Source organism: Ursus americanus, chromosome 16 (genome assembly GCF_024610735.1).
Source record: "Ursus americanus isolate L20-20 chromosome 16, mUrsAme1.1.p, whole genome shotgun sequence".
Taxonomy (NCBI): domain Eukaryota; kingdom Metazoa; phylum Chordata; class Mammalia; order Carnivora; family Ursidae; genus Ursus; species Ursus americanus.
Window position 1 is genome coordinate 11,252,767 of NC_142142.1, and position 18,837 is coordinate 11,271,603.

At 55.7% G+C, this 18,837-nt stretch overlaps 1 protein-coding gene across 1 annotated transcript in view; it reads right to left on the minus strand.

The window, feature by feature from the left end:
* The window catches only part of LOC123804220 (guanylate cyclase D-like), a 37,724-nt gene that overhangs the window by 16,319 nt on the left and 2,568 nt on the right, over positions 1 to 18,837 (minus strand). Inside the window, exons 2-11 of the mRNA XM_045816275.2 lie at positions 17,921 to 18,216; positions 15,616 to 15,970; positions 11,975 to 12,059; positions 11,204 to 11,300; positions 10,991 to 11,119; positions 9,599 to 9,679; positions 6,790 to 6,966; positions 6,398 to 6,554; positions 5,972 to 6,121; positions 2,429 to 2,577 (exon numbers count right to left, since the gene is read on the minus strand). Coding sequence (XP_045672231.2) covers positions 2,429 to 2,577; positions 5,972 to 6,121; positions 6,398 to 6,554; positions 6,790 to 6,966; positions 9,599 to 9,679; positions 10,991 to 11,119; positions 11,204 to 11,300; positions 11,975 to 12,059; positions 15,616 to 15,970; positions 17,921 to 18,216 — 1,676 coding nt within the window. The remainder of the gene's footprint in view (positions 1 to 2,428; positions 2,578 to 5,971; positions 6,122 to 6,397; positions 6,555 to 6,789; positions 6,967 to 9,598; positions 9,680 to 10,990; positions 11,120 to 11,203; positions 11,301 to 11,974; positions 12,060 to 15,615; positions 15,971 to 17,920; positions 18,217 to 18,837) is intronic.

Here is an 18,837-nt window from a genome sequence, read left to right on the forward strand (position 1 = left end):
AACATTAAATTGTTGCTCAATAGAAACGCAACTACTGCCAGTTGCTGAGCGGAGAGAAATAACTAGCTTAGGTCTTCATATGAGGACGTTCATGTGTGGTCATAAGTCATACCTTCAGTGAAAAATTTTCAGAAAAGACCGCAGTGTGTTCCCTAAGGAGATTTACTAGAACCTTCCCCAATCTGGTTTGCACCTTCCCAAAGTGCAGTCAGTGGGAGAAGCAAATTAATGATTGTCAGAGTGAAGGAGCCCCTTCCTGTGTAAATCCAGCGGCTTAGCATGTGCATGCACGTGTGTGTGTGTGTGTGTGTGTGTGTGTGTGTGTGTAGGTGTGTATATCCAACCTCCATTAGTACCACTTCTCTCTACCAAGCATCTGTAAGGTGGGGAGCGGCAGCAGCCCCTAACACACACCTATTTTGTATCGCCCGTTAAAAGCAGAGGTGCAGGGGCGCCTGGGTGGCACAGCGGTTAAGCGTCTGCCTTCGGCTCAGGGCGTGATCCCGGCGTTATGGGATCGAGCCCCACATCAGGCTCCTCTGCTGTGAGCCTGCTTCTTCCTCTCCCACTCCCCCTGCTTGTGTTCCCTCTCTCGCTGGCTGTCTCTATCTCTGTCAAATAAATAAATAAATAAAATCTTTAAAAAAAAAAAAAAGCAGAGGTACAAGCTGTAAAGGTCAGTTGGGGTGGGCATGGCAGCTGCTGACCTTGAGACACCAAGGACACATGCTGACCGGAAGCGCACCTGTGCAAGGAAGGTCCCCATGATACAAATGAAAAAACAAAGGATCTGAGAAGTAAAATAACTTGTCAAGGACCTCATAATGGTGGAACTGAGTTTCAAACTGAGATCTTTCATGTGTTAATTTTATCATCAGCCACCCCAATGAATTATTTTAAAATTTGGGATGTGTTTTCCATTGTTTCCCTCAGGTTGCCCAGGAGCACAGTCATAGGATATGCAAATAGCACTCATTCTCTTCTTCCTTTCTAACATTCATCTTCTTGTTTCATTGCATTAGCTGGTACTCCCAGGACAAGGTTAAGTCAACATGAACCAAGCCTTTTGACTTGGAGGTCAGCGTTCTTTGTCTAACGCCTCACTCACTCTCTCTTTCTCAGAGAACCACTGTGTTCTTAACTTCGTTCTCTCACTTGATGGTCACTCCAATATGGCAAGTTGGGCCAGGGTTAGTCTTTCCCAGCAACTTTTAGGGAGGTTGAAGCTTGACAGAGCAATTGACTTGCCCAAGGTCAAGGAGGTGAACTGCCGCGTAGATGTGAACGCAGGCATGTTGGCCCCAGCCCCCCACAGTGTGACGCAGTTCCCACCTTCGTGCTGTCTACCATATGCCCGTCCCCGCCTTCTCTGCCCCAGAGCCTTGGGCAGGATCTTTCCTCACAGTCACCCGCTGGCCACGACAATCTCTGATCCCTGGATAGATTCCAGGCTCGTGTTTGAAGAACTGGCTGCTAGTCCTAGCTCTGCAACCCAGCCTCACTGTGGCCACTGAGGGCTCCTCTACTCTAAGACCCAGATTTCTCGTCTGTGGAATGGAGACACCACCCCTGATGCCAGAGCTGAGGTGGGGAGAGGGTGTGGGAAGTCAGGGGATGTGGAAGAGTTCTCGGAGGACACCTGCGCGTTCCTCCCGTCTGTCTTCCTGGCTCTCGCTCCCTCACCACCTGTCTGGACGCCCCTCTCGCTTGCTGAGCCTCTCCTTGGCCACGTGCCACTGCGGCTGGGGAGTGCAGGGCAGAAAGGGGGGGCACGAAGCTGTCACCTCAGGCTTGATGGGTTGGTCCCGTGGGAGCCATTAGCCAGCTCATTCAGGCCCACACACTCCACCTTCGCCCTGCAAACACGTGGCAACTTGCCTCACCCCTCCTGTTGCAGTTACCAAGGCAGGCCTGGGGGTGGGGATGTACCCGTGCCCCTCACAAATTCCACGCACGGACGAGGGGAACCAGTGCTGCCTCCACAGCCACGAAGGGCCTCTTTGCTCCGGTGCCGGGTCTGCAGACAGACAAACCTGAGTTTGGATTCCAGCCCCACCTTTCACTCCCTGAGTTACATTGGGTGAGCCCCTCACCTCTCTGTGCCTCAGTTTCTCTCCTATGAAGCCGAGATAATACTAGTACTTCTTTGGAGGGCCATTATGAGGATTACATAAAGTAAGCGTAACACTTAGCACGGGGCTCGGCACTTAGGAATGCACTCCACAAACATCTCCGGAACCCAGGGTTCTGAGAAAGTTTTCCTCGGAGGGCGGACCTCAGGCACAGCCCTCAAGAATGAGGGTGCCGGCCTGGGCCCCCTTACTACATAGGGTTTCCAGGCCCCAGAGGTAGTGTCGGGCTTCCACTGGGCTAAGTGAGGCGAACGGAGGAGCCATTTCTTGTGAGCACTGGCCGAGGGAGCACTGACCTGGGTGTAGATCTGGTCTAGGCTGGGTCTGTCCTCTGGAGCCTCCTCCCAGCACTGCTCCATCAGCTGGATGCACTCGGGTGGCCCATGGTCAGGCGACACCAGGGGCCGGCACAAGGGAGGGGGTGATACCACCTTCCTGATGATTTCTGCAATCAACACCATGGGGATGAAAGACTCGAGGTCCCCAGCAAGGCTCGTGGGAAGGGGTTGGCCTGGGGTCCCGAGAGAGAAGGCAGGGGAGGCCTCTGGGGGTGCAGGGATCAGGCCCTGCATGTACTCTTTGGCTCCCCTGCTCTGCACCCCATGGCATGCTGGCCAGCAGACCCAGGATTGCCCAGGATGTGACCAGGAAAAGGGTCTCGCACTAGGACTGGAAGAACGGGGTTTGAATTCCAAATCTGCTACAACCTCTCTAGGAGATGGTGGACGGACCCAGATCTCGCCGAGCCTCAGTCTTCCCATCTGTGAAATGAGCTTAATAAACTGCCTTCTTGAGAGGGGCGCAGAGGGGAGAGAGGATGGATGTTAAGCCGCTGGCTCGTAGCAGGCTCTCCCCCCCGCAACCCAGCCGCTGCTGCCAGCGATGCCCACCGACGTGCTTGAAACCCCGACGTTGTGGCTCTTTCCACCAGCCCTGCCACCTGGAGACTTTCTGGTGCCACTTCCCCGGGGAAGAAATAAGGCTGTCTGCTTTCATTATCATCATCATTACTATTTTCCCAAGACAGCCCCAGCCATGATCTTCCCGTCCCCATTCCCTGTAATAAAGGCCACCAGGCTAAGTGAGGTCTGACAGATCAGTGTTCTAGTCCTGGCTTTGCCACTTGCCATCTCTCTGTGCCTCGGTGTCCCCATCTAACAACTGCTTGAAAAAGCTCCACCCCCGGAAGTTGTTGGGGGACACTGGGGGGCACCGAGAGATTCACAAGGGCTCTGGGAGGAAGTGGGGTGGGGGTACCGAGCTCAGACTTGCAGCGGGTCCGGAGGGGACTTCTAGATCACCCATCGATGTTCTAAGTTATGCCACCTCTCCGCGCCTCATTTTACTCACAGATAAAAAGGGCATAAAATAGTACAGACTTCCTAGGGCTGAGGGATACAGCAGTCACTCGCAGAGGAGGACTGGGATTCTCCTCTCCTGGCCGAGGAGGTGGGAGCCCTTGGTGCCCACGAGGAGAAGCTTCTTTCTGGATTTCGCTCCCCTCCCCACTCCTTGTTGGCCCCCTTGTTGGGGAGAGGGCTCGAGTCCCTGTCTCATTTTACAGATAGGGAAACTGAGGCTCCTGGGAGTGACGTAGCTCACCCCCAGCTATGGGGCTGGTAAAAAGCAAACTCTAGATCGGAGCCTGAGCTCTTTCTGCCTCATCTCCTTTGCCCAGAGGCTTCCAGCCTGCCGCCATCAGACCCTAAGGGCCTGTGGGTAAAGGGTCTGGAAATCTGTATGTGCTTACAAAAGAGTGTGTGCAGACGGAATCAATAATACATCATACACACGGACAACTCTCTCGAAAGTATTCGGACGGTGTTATGATGAACAAAACGCAAACCCATTGCAAAGCGTTGCTGATTTCAGAGCAGATTCTGTCTTTGTCTCAGTCGGCGGATATTAAAAGTCAAATAGTAGCATGTGAGGCTCCAAAGGTTTTTGACGTTAACATGGAGTCCTCGCATGTGAACGTGCTGAAGGCCACCGGCCCAGGCCAGGCCGGTGTCGTGTTCCCTCGCCCGCCAGGCCCGCTGTCCACGCCCAGGGCATCACGTGCTCGACCAGCCCCGCCAGCTGCGGAGGGAGGAGGCTACACCCCCAGCTCTGTGGGACATGCTCCGTGGATGATTCCAGGAGATCTGAGGGCAACAGCACTGATGCACTGCTTTCCGCTGAGTGGTCCCTTGCCCGCTCTGAGCCTCCCTCAATTATCCCCAAAGAATGCACTTCCCCCCCACAAGGCTGTCCAGGGGGGATAATACACATGACAGAGCTCTGGAAGCTGCAAGCCCCGCCCCCCAGCACGCACACAGGATCTTGAAAAGATGTTATTTCTAAGAGCAAGGAGGGTCTGCTTGAAGTTGGGAGGTCAGGAGAGAATGTGGGGTCCCGCATCAGCACATTCCTAAAATCACTCGGGCAAATATTTATAGAGTGCCCACCAGGTGTCAGGCACTTTGTGTAAAGAATTTCACTGAGTCCTCACAACCACTCTGGGAGGCAGGCCACATGGTCCCCATTTTACAGATGATGAAACTGAGGCTCGGAGCCTGAGAGGCATTTACTTGAAGTTATGAAGGGGATTGGCGCTGAGCTAAGCTTAGGTCGGTGTCCCCTGGTACCTGCGCTCTTTGCATTTTCCTCCCTGAGACCAGGGAAGACACTCCCCCCTTCCCCCGGGAAGTGGCAGGCCCTGGCCTGACAGCCCAATGCAGTGGTGACCATCCAAGGGTTCCAGGCCTGGTCCCTTCCCCTAAAACCTCATGGAGTCTGGGCCCGAGGCGCCGTGCCCTGGCAGCCTGGCTTACACACTCCATCTGGCTAGTCTCGCCTCTCCTGGCAGGCAAATGTGGGGGGCCCAGGCCACTGAGGAGTGTTGAACAAATGGCCTGACAAAGGCCCCTCTCCTTCCCACTCCTCCACCTCATAAATTTGGGGCCTGGAATGCTCATTACTCACTGAGCCGTGCTTTGCTGGAGAAAGGAAGCGAGCCAGGCGTCCCATGAGTTAAAGATCTTCCACTGGGGGTGGGAGGGGGTGGTGGGCTCGGCTCCCTCGCTGCCCCGCACTGCAGCTGAGAAGCCAGGCTGTGTGTGGGGACAGGTCCCTGGGACTGGACACAGGCAGCAGGGGGACAGCTAAAACAGCCCAGGGTCTGGGTCACCCTGACAGGGAACACAGAAGGGGAAGAAACGTTTCTGAAGTTGGGCCCTGGCACTGGGGTCAGAAGAGAACATGTCTAAGACCGGGCGATGATGGGGACGGTGTGAGTGAGAGTCCTCCACACATCGAAGGAGATGAGATATTCTTGAAGGAGCCCCACCTGGGCAGAGAAGCAAGCCCCCCAATAGTGAGCAGCCTAGCCACACTCGACGTGGGCCACATGTCTGGCCCGTTTTTTATTTCATCCCCATTTTAAAGATGAGAAAACTGAGGCTCAGAGAGGGGAAGTGACTTGTGTAAGGTTGTGTAGTAAGTGAAGCAGCTGGAGAAAACTGAGGTCTGCGTGAGCACGAAGACGACAGTAAGCAAGAGGGATGATTAGGGCATGAGCACCCACAGACACGGCAATGACCCCGGAAGAGAGAGAAGACGGTGGAGGTTTCTCCCAGGAACCAATGTCTTCGGCCCCGGAGCTGGTCAGCTGCCATTCTGGCAAGGCTGCCGCTGGCTGCCTGGCTTGAGCCAAAGAAACTCAGTTCTCAAGGTCAAACCAGGCAAGTGCGCCTGTGTGGTTCTATCCAGGCCTGGATTTCCCGACGGCCACAGGGCTCCCCCACTACATGGGGACTCCAGGCGGGGACAGGCCGAGGAAGGAGGACGGGGTGCTGTACCTTCTGCGGAGAGCCCCGAGGAGCTGTAGGGTGGGCCTCGAGTCAGCACCTCTTGCAGGACGATGCCGATGCTGAAGACGTCTGCTTTGAGGGTGCCCCGCCCCGGCGCCCCCGGCGCCCGCAGCAGCTCCGGAGCTGTCCACAGCAGCTCTGAGGTCACAGGGCAGGGCACACCGTCCTCACCCACTGAGCACCAGGCTGGGCCGCGGTGGGCGGGCGCTTCGCACATGTGGCGTCATTGCCCGGGAGGACGTAGGTGCTTCCATTCTCCCCCATTCACAGGCAAAGGGCCTGAGGCCGCTCAAGGTCACACCACGGGAAATGCTGAAGGATTGGACATCCACCCCTTCTCCCTGCCTCATAAGCATCCGATTTAAACAGAGGCCTCAGAACCTACTGGTGGCCCCTGCCTACCCCTGAGCTGACCTTCTGGGGCTGGCCGGGGGCGGGGAACCCGCTGAACATCCAGGAGCTCTGCATAACCGTGGTCCGTGACCTTGAGAACAAAGCGTCCATCCACCACGCAGTTTCGGGACTTGAGGCGGCCATGAGGGAAATGCCGATGGTGCAGATACCGCATGCCCTGGGGTGGACATAGTGGTGGTCCAAAAGGCCTGCGATGAATGAAAGGGGCCCCTGGTCCTCTCAGAATCCCACAGACCCTAGAAACCCTTCCTGCCTCCTCTCACCTTTTCCCACACTGTTCAGGTTTTTCTTAGACCAAGTGGAAAGAGACCAGGTCTTGGAAATCTGAGCATCTCTTGTCTCCTTGCCCTCCCCATGGCCCCCATAGCTCCAAACCCGGGGAGGGTTCTCACACGGATCAAATCCAGCAGCAGAGAGGCCTTGAAGGTCCAGTCCAGCCGCAGAGCCTCATTCCGCAGCAGGTCCTCCAGGCTGCCCCGGGCACAGTGCTCCAGCACTACAGCACTGACCCCCGGGGCTACAAAGACACCCAGGCAGGCAGCAACATTCTCATGCCGCAGCTCCCGCATCTGTTGGGGCAATGGGCACAGTAGAGCCCTCAGGCGCTTGTCAAAGGCAGGACCAGGTACAGTCCACATCTGGGCCTCCAGTATTTAGCACACAGCACAGGGCAGAGCACAGACAGGCACCAGAAACGTTGGATGGGTGGATGGATGGATGGATGCATGGATGGACGGATGGATAAATGGATGGTTGGATGGATGAATGGATGAAAGATGGATAGATGGATGGATGGATGGATGATGGATGGATGATGGATAATAGATGAATGGATGATGGATGGATAAATGGATGGTTGGATGGATGGATGATGGATGGATATGTGGATGGCTGGTTGGATGGTTGAATGGATGGATAGATGAATGGATGGATGAATAGAGGGATGGGTAATAGATGGATGCATGCATGCAGGATAAATGGATGGTTGGATGGGTGGATGCATGATGAATGGATGGATGGATGGATGGATGGATGGATGGATAAATGGATGGATGATGGATGGATGATGGATGGGTGGATGGATGATGGAGGATGGATAGATGGATGGAAGGATGATGGATGGATGGATGGGTAGAGGGTGGATGGATGGATAGATAGATGAACAGATGATGGATGGATGAACAAGTAGGTGAAAAACTGAGTGGAAACGTCATGGGTAAATAAGTGAGTAAGTTGTAGCCAACTCCACGGTATAGGCATCTAAGCTTGTTTCCCAATCTAAGTGTACATTCTGTCCCCTCCAAGAAGCAAGGACTGATGAAGAGAGGAAGAAGAGCAGAAGGGATCAGGCTCAAGAAGAAAACAGCTTCCCTGATGGCTGCCCAGCAGGTCAGAGAGCTCCAACCCCACCAGCAATGCTAACATTTATTCAAGCAGGAAAAATGGAAGCCTTGTTTGGTTTGGACCTTCTCACAAAAACAGTTCAAGGATCAACTAAGTGGGGGAGACCTGAATACAGGTCACAATTATGTGAATATATCTGGTGAGTTGAGAATGGCCTCAATCCTTTGACCCTCCTGAGAGCAAGAGGTGGGACCTCTGTCCTTTCCCCTCGAGTGAGTTCTGTGATGACTGTGACCAACAGAACATGGTGGAAGTGGTCTTTGCATTTTGGGTCTGGCTCTTAGGAGACTAACAGCTTCTACTTCCTGTCTCTTCTAGCCCTCTCTGTTAGGGACTTGAATGGCTGTAAGAAGTCCTTCTACCCGGAGTCATCATGCTAGAGAGACCACGTGGAGAGACTACACAGAGTGGAAAGTCAGGTCTGGTTGAACCCGCTCTTCCAAATGCCCTGCCAGCATGTAAGTAATCGAATGCGTAAGTAAAGCCTTTTTAGGCCCTCTGGACCGGAGGTCAGCAAACTCTTCTGTAAAAATCCAGTTGGTAAATACTTTAGGCTTTGCAGCCCATACAGTCTCTGTCACAAATACTTAACCTCTGCCACCGAGGGCAAAAGCTGACACAGACAATACGTAAAGGAATGAATATGAGTTCCAGTAAAGCCTTTTCTATAAAAACAGGCAGTGGACCTGGTTTGGCCTGCGTGCCATAGTTTGCCAACCTGACAGCCCATTTAAAGCCAAATACCATTAAGTGACCCCCAACCAATGCCAAATAGAACCAAAGACTTGCTCAGCTGAGCCCTGCCCAAATTTCCTACCCACACAAGAATATCATAAAAATGATTGTTGCTTGAAGCCACTACATTTTGTCACACAGTCACAGATAACCAGAACATATTGAAGGTTCTGAAAAGCCCGATGGCTAACGCAAGCAATTTCCAAACTTATTTGACCACATATAGGACTTCTTCTTTTAAGAAACATCTATTCGCTCTGGTTGCAAGATGCCGACTAGGACATGCCTACCCTCGCCTCCAGTCACTTAATCTCTCCAAACTTGATTTCAGATCGTGGTCATGTGGGAAATAATAATAATAAAATTCACCATTTATCAAAGGCACACTGCTGGCCAGGGACAGTTCTAGGTTATTTCATATGTTCTCTCCAATCCTCATAATTCCCTGGGACTGGACTTGATTAGCTCCATTTTACAGGAAAGCTAAGCATTTCATGGAGGCAGAGTTCTCCCCAGGACCTTCTTGACTCAAGTCCTGTGCTCCGTCCTCCAGCCCACAGTGCCTCTTAGGATGGTGGCAGCCTCGGGGGTGGAGGGGCTCATGTGCTTAGTGATGAACAAGTGACCGGGAGCTCCCTGAAGGAAGGAGCCCCGTCCCTCTTCTCCCCAGCTCTACCCCAAACCCAGCACACAGCTCGGCACGTACTTGGTATTCAGTACACAGTGGATACCTGGGTGGGTGGGTGGAGGGATGGAGGGCACGGGATGAGGTTCTTCGAGGGTGTTGATGATACTGATGGAAGGGACTGTGCACCCGGTGGTCGTGGTGATGGCCATGTTGGGGTGGTGCTGTGACTTTAGGCATGCTCGTGTGTGAAGATGACAGTGATGGTGTGTAACGGTGCTTGAGGGGTCGGCCATGGGACAGCGATTGTGACAACAGGAAGGACTCCTTCCTGAGGCTAGAAGTTTCTACGTTGAGTGGGGACCACTCCATACCACTAGGGGTCTCCTGACAGCACCCCCTCCGCAGCCCATCCCCCACCCCCTCCGCAGCCCTACCTTTCTCAGGAGGCTGAGGCAGCTGGGCCTCAGCTCCGGGGCAGTGCCAGCTTCAAACCTCTTCAGCCACACCCACTCCCCCTGTTCAAGGAAGAACAAGAGTTCACTTGCTGGTCCCCAGCAGTGTGACCCTGGGTCAGTCCCTCGGTGTCTCTCAGCCTCGCCTTCTTCCCCATAAACGTAGTCTTTCTGTGTGCTCCGAGCTAGGCAGAGCCTGGCTAGCAGGAACCAAAGTCAGACTTTCGCTTTGGTGGGGCAAGGCCAGGGGCCCGGCTTTGGCTGACAGACCCGAGTTCAGTCCTAACTCCACCACTGTCTAGCTCAGTGACCTTGGACAAGTGACTTTGGGTTCCAACTCTGTAATGCGAAGATGAGACCCCCGCCCACACCGGAGGGCTAACAATTGGTGCATATAAAGCGTGTTAGCTCCCAGTCTCAAGGTCAGCTTTACTCTGCAGGCCTCAGGCACCCACAACACCCCAAAGCCTGCGAAGTGACTGGGGGGGAGGGGTCTGTGATCCAGGGCCTGTAGGAGAGGGGAGGCTGGGAGCGAAGGAAGCTTCGGGCTGGAGCTCTGTCCTCGCCCTGGCCTGGCTCAGAGCTAGCTACAGCCTTAGCCGCATGTCACCTGTCACTGCTGGGTTTCTGCCCCCTCAGCCTCACCCACGGCCCGTCCGCTACTCAGAGGAGCGGACAACACACGCTGTGTACATCATTAAAGCCTCCTTTCAGCATAAAAGAAAAAAGATGGGATTCCCCTGGAGAGAAGGTGGGACAGAAGGAGCTTGAGCCTTGTGTTGCTTCCTGTGCAATTAGCCCAGCTCGTCAACCGTGAGTCACGGAATATGAGAATTGGAGCATCAGTGAATTGCCAAATTTGAGAACACAGCACCTGAGAAGCCACGGTGTCTTTAGAATCCTGCTGGTCTAATCTCTGACTTTGCAGCCTTTGCTCTCAGCTGGTGGCGAGGCTCTGCCCAGCGGCTGTCTGGGGCAGGGGGCTGGGCCTCTGGGCCTCAGGGACCTGGGATCGCACTGTCCCTTGCTGAAATAGGCAGGAGGGTGACGTAGGCTGGTCCCAGGGCTGAGAGAAGCCCTGGGGTGGACCCATGCCAGGAGTGCCCAGGCCCAAGTGGCCAGGAACTGGTTGTTTCCCAAGGTCACATCACAAACCATGCTGAACTGGGAGCTGGGAGTTCTGCTTCCCCCTCCCACCATGCCACTGATTTACTGTGGGACCCCAGAAAGTCACTGGTTCTCTTCAAGCCTCAGTTTTCCACTCCATAACGGAAGTAGGGCATACAGAGGTCCAAGAGGCTGTAGGCTCCATCGGCTTCTCCCAAACTCCCTGCAGCTCCTCAGACCTGGAAGTGGGGTGGCAGAGGCCCTCACCTGGTACAGGGCCACATTGGTGGGCTCCTGGGGGGCTGGCAGGCTTCTTGCTGATCCCTGGGCCACTGACCTCAGGCTCCCACCATCCACCACACTCCTTGATTCGCTCACGCTGTCCATGTGCAGCCTCTGGAGGGGACAGGCATGGTCAAGAGTCTGGACAAGGCTTCAGTCCGGGGCTTGCCCCGCCAGCCCAGTGCCTGCCCCACCTACCCGTCTGCTCGGGGGCCGTTGGATGAAGGTGAGCTCCTGGGCTGTCAGCAGGACCCGGTGGCGGCCGCGCACCAGCTGCCACTGTTGGATTCCGGATCTGGGGGAAGAGGAAGTGCAGGGCACAGGGATGGCACACATGTCACTCCCACCGCCCTCGGGCCCTTTGGACCTGCGCTGACCTTCAAGCCCTCTTCCTGTGTCCCCAGCAGTCCCAGCTGAGCTGGGAGGGCACCACGGAGCACTTCCTCCTACAGAGGCCTTGGCCCCAGTTCAAGGCTCATCCCTTGGCCCGATATGCTTGCTGGTCCCTAGCCTGCAAATTCCCAAATTGCCTGGAGGCTTTCTGGGGTGATCAGAGCCTGGGGTGAGGGGTGGGGGTACACAGCTACCCCTTCCAGATGTGGCTGAGGCTCAGAGAACACAGAGGACTTCAGACCCAGGAAGAATTGTTTTCAACCCAGGAAGAAGCCCAGGGAATCCTCCTGGTCAAGCCCTCATTGTCCACGTTCATAGCCTGAAGCTCAGCGAGGGACAGTCGTGCGTGAGGTCGCAGGCTTCTTCCCCAACTTTCAAATGGACCTTTTTCGGGAGGCACCCCAGCCTCGACAGGGCCCTGACCGAGCCTCTAGGAGGGAGGGGCAGTCCTGAGGTGCTGGAATGGAGGATAGGAAAGTCTCCTATGGGTTGCCAGGATTGTGCCTACAGAAGAGAGGCCCTGTGGGGTGGGGGGCACCGAGGGGCAGAATGAGGCTCGGGCGCAGACAGTCTCACCTGATGAGGCAAGTGAGGGCCCCGCCGGCCAGCACCAGGAGACAGGCCAGAGCAAAAGCCAGGAGGCTGCCCGGGGGCTGTGCTTCTGTGGGGGAGCAGAGCGGATGTGAGTCCTAACAGTAACAACTGCGCAAGGAGGGCAGCCCCCTTCCCCCAGCCCCTGCACCTCCTCCCTGGCCTTCCTCTGGGAAATGGGAACTGAAACCCCTCCCCAGACCCTCTCCAGGGATGAGGCTCAGAATGGCCTCCAAGTGGGAAAGTCCTATCTGTTGACTGGTCATCACACACAGATACTGATTTCAAGCATTTCTGTCTGGGTTCTGGGGCTCCCTGTCCCCAGGTCCCCACGGACCCTGCTCAGATGCCATTATGGTCCTGATCACACTATGGTCTTTTGTCTCCTGGCATATCAGGTCCCTTCCCACTAGACAGAGTGTCTGGATAGCAGGGCCTGTGTCTTATTCATCTCACTGTCCCTGGCACCCAACACAGGACCTGGATGGGGCAGATGCTGAATAAAAATTTTGTATCCCTCTCAATTGCTGTCCTACGTCTTACATTCCCCCTGTGATGAGCCACTCACTACCTGTTTTGGCAGCCAGTCTTATTGTCCTTCACTCTGACTGTTTGGAGAGCCCTCCTTACACTGAACCAAAAATCTCCAGCCCTCATGTCAGGAGTTGGCGATGAAGAGGTGCTAAGGATCACTGGGCAAGGTTGGGAGGGCTGCTGTGGGCAACCCCAGCAGCAGCCTGGGCTGGCAAGGAGCTAAATGCCCATCCCCGTCCTGGAGAAAGGACACTGACCTCTGCTGCCGCAGGAAGGGGACCATCCCTTCGTCCTGCCTTGCCTCCTCCCGTCCTTCTCTCCTTGGAAGACTGAGCACTGCTGTCCGCCCCCTGCTGAGACCCCCAGTCTGAGTTAAGTCCGTCGTCATCATAGCAGCAAATACCTTGCAATCTGTTATACTCTTGTATTGCATGAAGCACTGATTCTGACGCTATTATGTATTTCAATTCAGTTATTCTGCACATGACCTCTGGTCATGATCACAATTTTGTAGAAGAGGAAAGAGAGAAGTAACGGTCTGTGAGTGGCAGAACCTGGATTCAAACCCAGGCGGTTTTGCTCTGGCATCCGGGCTTCTAGCCACCGCACCATCCCGGCTCTCGCCTACGCTCCGAGGGCCTAAGCTCTGAGTTTTAATCTGGAGGAGACCAGGGAGCAAGCATACAGCCTGCGGCAGAAAAGTGTTCTAGGCCTAGGGGGCAGCAAGTGGCCAGGTTCCGAAGCGGGAGTGTGATGGAGGGAGAGCAGGGCAGAGGGGGAGGAAGCCAGGCCAAGGAGCTGAGGGGGCCGGGGTGCTGTGAAGTCTGAGGCCAGGACTCCGACGTGACTCCGGGTGAGGCCGAGGCTCTGCAGGATCTGCTGGGGGTGTGCCAGGTCTGATTATGTTTCCAAAGGATCCGCCAACCTGCCAGGTTGTACAAGGACAAGGGGGAAGCGGGGTAGCGATCCAGTGAGAGATGCTGAGGGCCTGGCCCGGGGTGGGGGCAGTGAGTGATGAACGGCTCTGCTTCTGGACAAATTCTAAAGATGGAGCCCCCAGGGCGTGCTGACGGGCCAGAAGGGGGGTGTGAGGAGACAGAGGGTTCCTGCACCTCTGGGAGGTTGGGGGTCCCATTACCTGCAATGGGGAAGATGATGGGAGGCAGGTTGGGGGACAGACTGGGAGTTCAAGTTCAGATACCATCAAGTCTGAGATGTCGACTAGACCCAGGTAGCATCTGACTACTGGACATGTCCAGCAGGAGGTCGGGCAACAAGGAGCCAGCAATGCTGGAGACCGCAATGTGGGGGCCACAAGAATGGGTGAGACGCCAAGGGAGTGAGCGCGGAGCAAACCCAGAAAGTCTCCAAGCACCGAGCTCACAGGAGTCGGTGGTCACAGGTCAGCACAGCAGGAGAACAGAAAAGGTGCCAGAGAAGGAGCACGAGCAGGGGAGCCTGGAACGCAGCGGAGCAGCAGGGAGGAGGGAGTGGAGCTGACCACTCCCTGGCCGAGCAAGTCACAGACTGACAGCTGGCCCTGGGCCTCAGCCCTGTGGGGGCCACTGGGGGCCTCGATATGGCTACTTCTGTTACGAGGGTGGTGGAGAGAGTCCGTGGAGAGGATTCAAGAGAAGAGGGGAAGTGACATTTAATCCACTTAGCATGGACACCGTTTCGAGGAATCTTGTTGCCAAAGGGAGTCAAGGAATACGGCGGAGGCTGAAAGGAGAGGTGGATGAATGAATCTCTAAGGTTAACATTTCAAGGCAGAGATAATCAGAGAAAACAAAGAACACAGCACATCCTCTTGCCAACAAGACCCCTGAGACTCAGACAGCAGAGAAGCCAGCCGTGGACAGGACAAGTCCAGCCAGTCCTGGGGTTCCTAGGTGCTCCCTGGGGGAGTGGTTTTCACTGAGAACCTGTGACCTCACAGCCCCTTCCCATCTCCTCGAAGTACAAGCCTTGCTGCTGGGCTCTGCCTGGCCCCTGTGCAAGGACAAGCCATTGAGGGTCCTAAGTCTTTGTTCCTATTTACACATGAAAGATGGAGACCCAGAGAGGGTATGCAACTTGCCCAAGATCACACAGCTAGTCAGCAGCAGCATTGAGCTGCAACCCTAAGTACATTTGCCCCCAAAGCCCTGCTGTCTGGTCTCTCAATCCACGCTGTCTGATCAGTTGTATTGGAGCCAATCGTGGCAATCCTGGGCTAGAGTGTGAGTGGCCATTTCTGGATCCCGGAGAGAAGACACATCCTGTGGCCGGTGCTGCTGCTCAGGCTCCCACCCCCCTTAGCGTCCCCTCGCAGAGCCCTGTCTCAGAGCACCTGCCCTACCCCGTTCCCCGTTACTCGGGAGCTTCATCATGGGTGCTGGCCGTGAGCAGGATTCTTATCTGCCCTCACATCCTCAACTCTCAGCATCAAGCGTAGGACCCTGTGGATGCTCAGTAAATGTTGGCTGATGGATTTGTTGAATGAATGAATTGAAATCTGTTAGACGGTGAAGCGTGTGAGCCAGGGATGACAGAGGAGGGTCTCCTCTGGGCTCCGTCAGCCCCTGGCTTCCCCACTCATGGCTCTGATCACACTGTTGTGTTGTTTTCTGTCCTTGTCTCTGCCACCAGACATGGAAAGCAGGCCCTGGGGCTGGTCTTCAAGCACTTCGGCTCTATGAGGGCAGGGACATCATTTCACTCATTCCTGTATCCCTGTGGCTGTGCACAGTGCCTGGCACGTGGGAGGCCCTCCAGCAGCATTTGCGGAAGAGAAGCGGCAAAGAAACAATTGGGTGAAGGTAGCTTCGTGAGCTACCTGCTAGTCTGGGGAACAGATGACACTGGTCCTCGCCAGTGCGGGACACACACTCTAGGAACATAAAGCAGTTCACCCAGGAGCTGTGGGGAGCACGGGGGAGGGGCCCCCAGCCCTGACAGGTAAGACAGGTAGGATTTAACCAGGCAAGGTGGGGAGCACTCCAGGAAGAGGAAAATGCATTGGATGGATGGAAAGATGAATGGACGGATGGATGGATGGATGGATGGATGGATGGATGGATGGATGGATAGATAGATGGATGATGAATTACCTCTCACACATAGCATATTGGGGTCAAACCAGCAGCTGGAGTCACGCGCCGGAGGGGCCCCTCCTGGAAAGTGTATGGCCCTGTCCAGGGACTGCACATGCCACGTGCCTGTGTCCAGAATGTGGGTGGGGACCAGCTGGCTTCCCCGACCATCTGTGTCCAAAATGACATACTGAGCCAGCCTCCTGCCCTTCTCATCCGTCCGGATCCTCTGGCTAAAACCAGCCACGTTCAGAGTCCCCATATGGTCCCCCAAGTGGGCCCCGGAGAGGCCGGCACCACGGCTCTGAGAGCGGTTCAGGGCGTGGACCAGCAGGACAACAGCATCATAGATGGTCCCGAAGAGCGGGGACACCTGTGAAAGAGACAGTCCCTCAACTCCATAACCCCGTGTCACAGACTCCCAGACATCTCTGAGCCCTGCCAGCCACAATCGTACAGATTATCACCCCCACCCTGGCCCCAACACAGCCCTCCCTGTGGTCCCACCCTGACCTCAGTCCCCACTCAGTGGTGGCGTGGTCTCCGTGGCCGCCACCAACTCCGACGTCTCCAGGGCACCTCAAACCTGCCTGAGATGTCCAAAACAGAACTCCTGTTCCTCAAGGCTTCTGTCTGCTTCTGCTGCACAGACATCCCCCCCCCCAATCTGGGAAATGCCTGGTGTCTCGAGTCCAGGTTTGATTCCCGCTTCCTCTCTTTCTCTCTTCCAGTTCATCTTTGAATCTTCTTGGTTCTATTCCAGAACTTATTCCCAACCCAACTGACTCCTCACCCCCTCCGCTCCTGCCATCTGGGTCCAGGCGCCCTCACTGCTCTCCCGGCCCACACAGGAGCCTCCTAAAGGCCTCCTTGCTTCATCTGCGTTTCTTCAGGCCACTCGGGCAGCCAAAGCGATCTTTTTGAAAACCATAAATCAAGGGGCGCCTGGGTGGTGCAGTCGTTGGTGGCCACCTCTTGGTTTCGGCTCAGGTCATGGTCTCAGGGTCATGGGATCGAGCACCAGGGCGGGCTCTGCACTCAGCACGGAATTCTGCTTCAGATTTTCTCTCCCTCTCCCTCTGCCTCTCCCGCTCGTGCTCTCTCTCTGTCTACAATAAATCTTAAAAAAAAAAAATCAATGATTTCTTACTTAAAACCTACTGATAGTTTCCCATTAGTGTCCCATAAGTTGAGACTCCTTTACTGGCATAAAATGTCTCACATGGCCCGGCCCCAAGCTCATCTCGGACCCCTGCTCCCACGTTTCATGACAGTCCAGCCTCTCCATGCCCTCTGCCTGTTTCTCTAGGCTCCAAAGCTCACTCTGCCTCCAGGACTTTACGCTCCTCACCCAGACCCGCACCCTGGCTGCCTCCTTCCCATGCAGGACTCAGCTCCCGTGCCGCCTCCTCACAGTGGGGTTCCCTGCCTGTCCCAACTCCTGTTGCCCACTGCTCCATCCTGACCGCTCTCTGTCACTTTATCCTGCTTCCTTCTCTTGGCGACATTACCACGATTTGGATTTGGTTATACGGTTGCTTGGGTATTATCTGTCTCGCCCTAATGGAAGCTCGCTGAAGGCCAGGTCTGTCTAATTCACCACCGTGTCCCTGACGCCTGGCCCAGTGGCACAGCAGAGGGACCCAATTCACATTTGTCAGATGAATGTCTCGTTGTAAGGCCCTCCCCCAGCATCTGCATCCCCGTCACCACCTCCAGACACTGTTGCCTTCTTGTCACCAAGAAGCAGACATCCCACGGGGGACTCGAGCTGCGGAGCCCTATGCGCAAAGTGGAGCCAGCACGACCCTCCCCCGGCACTTCTCAGATTCACAGCAGCGACTGCAGCAAACCTTCCCATTCTCCCGCACCCCAACATCCCTCCTACTGATCTGCACGTTTGCTAGGCAGATGCGGACGAAGAAGAGGGAGAATGTCTGTGAGAGGAAGAGCAGCTGGGCCAGAAATGGAAATTGCAGGCGCTGAGCTGGAGATAGAGAAATAGAAGCAGAAAGTCACAAGACAGGGAGAACTGATGAAGCAGGCCAAGAGCGATTAATAGACACACACACAAGCCAGCACGTGCACACACACACGGACGAGAGGGAGGGAGAGAGGGAACTAGAGATGGAGAGAGTACCTAGGGACTAGGCAGAGACACTTTGCCCAGTAAGGGACAGGTCACGGGCCCACAGTGGAGGTGGGGCTGAGCGGCCAGGTGGGTAGCTGGCCAAGGCCAGAAAGGCCTAGAGCGGGTGAGGAGCACGTGTAACCGGCCCGCAGCCCCGCACTCCGGGCCCTGTGCGGGCCTGCACGGACCCACCTGCTCTGGGTCCAAGTGCATGGCCACCTCTCCACTGGCCCTGGCAGCTTCAGAGGCCTGATCCACGGGCCCGGACTCCAGGCTGATGGTGAGCACGGCGTCATAGACCTCCTGCAGGGGCCCGCTGTCGCCGAGGGCCAGGTAGGAGCGGTTCCGGTAGGGCAAGGCGAAGAGCATGGTATCGTAGGGCAGGAAGACCAGCCTCCCATCTGCCAGGCCCCGGGCCCATGCTCGGCTCAGCAGGGCGCTCTGCTCCAGGCCGCCCAGGAGCGCTGAGTGCATGCACAGCACCACAACTGGGGTGGGGGGGTGAGGGGGAGAAGGGGCAGGCTTGCGTCTGCAGGCCTTCCCCGCAGCCCAGGATCTGTGGCCCGGGAAAGCTGCTCGTAACTCTCAGGTCCGCTCCCCACAGTGAGCACATGCCTCTTTGCCTCCGAGAAGGAGATAGGCCCTTGGTGATAAGGCAGCCAGGTTCCTCCCCAGGCCCCCAGGACAGAAGAGAGCCCCTGCCCAAGGCAAGGGTCTCACACGTCTATCCAAAGTAGGGGTCCCCTGTATCTTTTCTCTCTTCTCCACTTGGGTCCCTGACCAGGGCTACAACCTCAGCCAACAAAGGGCCACCCCTCAGGTTCCTGCTGCAATCAATTTCTCTAGAAAATCCAGGAAAACAGCCTCCCAGGAAGGCTGGTGTCTCCTTGCTGGCGCCTGAGGCCCTGGTCATGTGGAAGCCAGAGCCTGGAGCCCTAGGCTCTGCTGAGCCCCTGGGTGGCCATGCTGTGTGGGCCATGGGCCACAAGCTACCTACTCCCTGTCCCAGCATAGGAGGGAGGACCCTCACACACTAGGACTGGGAAGAAACAGAACCAGGGCTTCCTTTGCCCCATCTCTTTGGTCCCGTGTTTGTTCTGGCTTCTAAC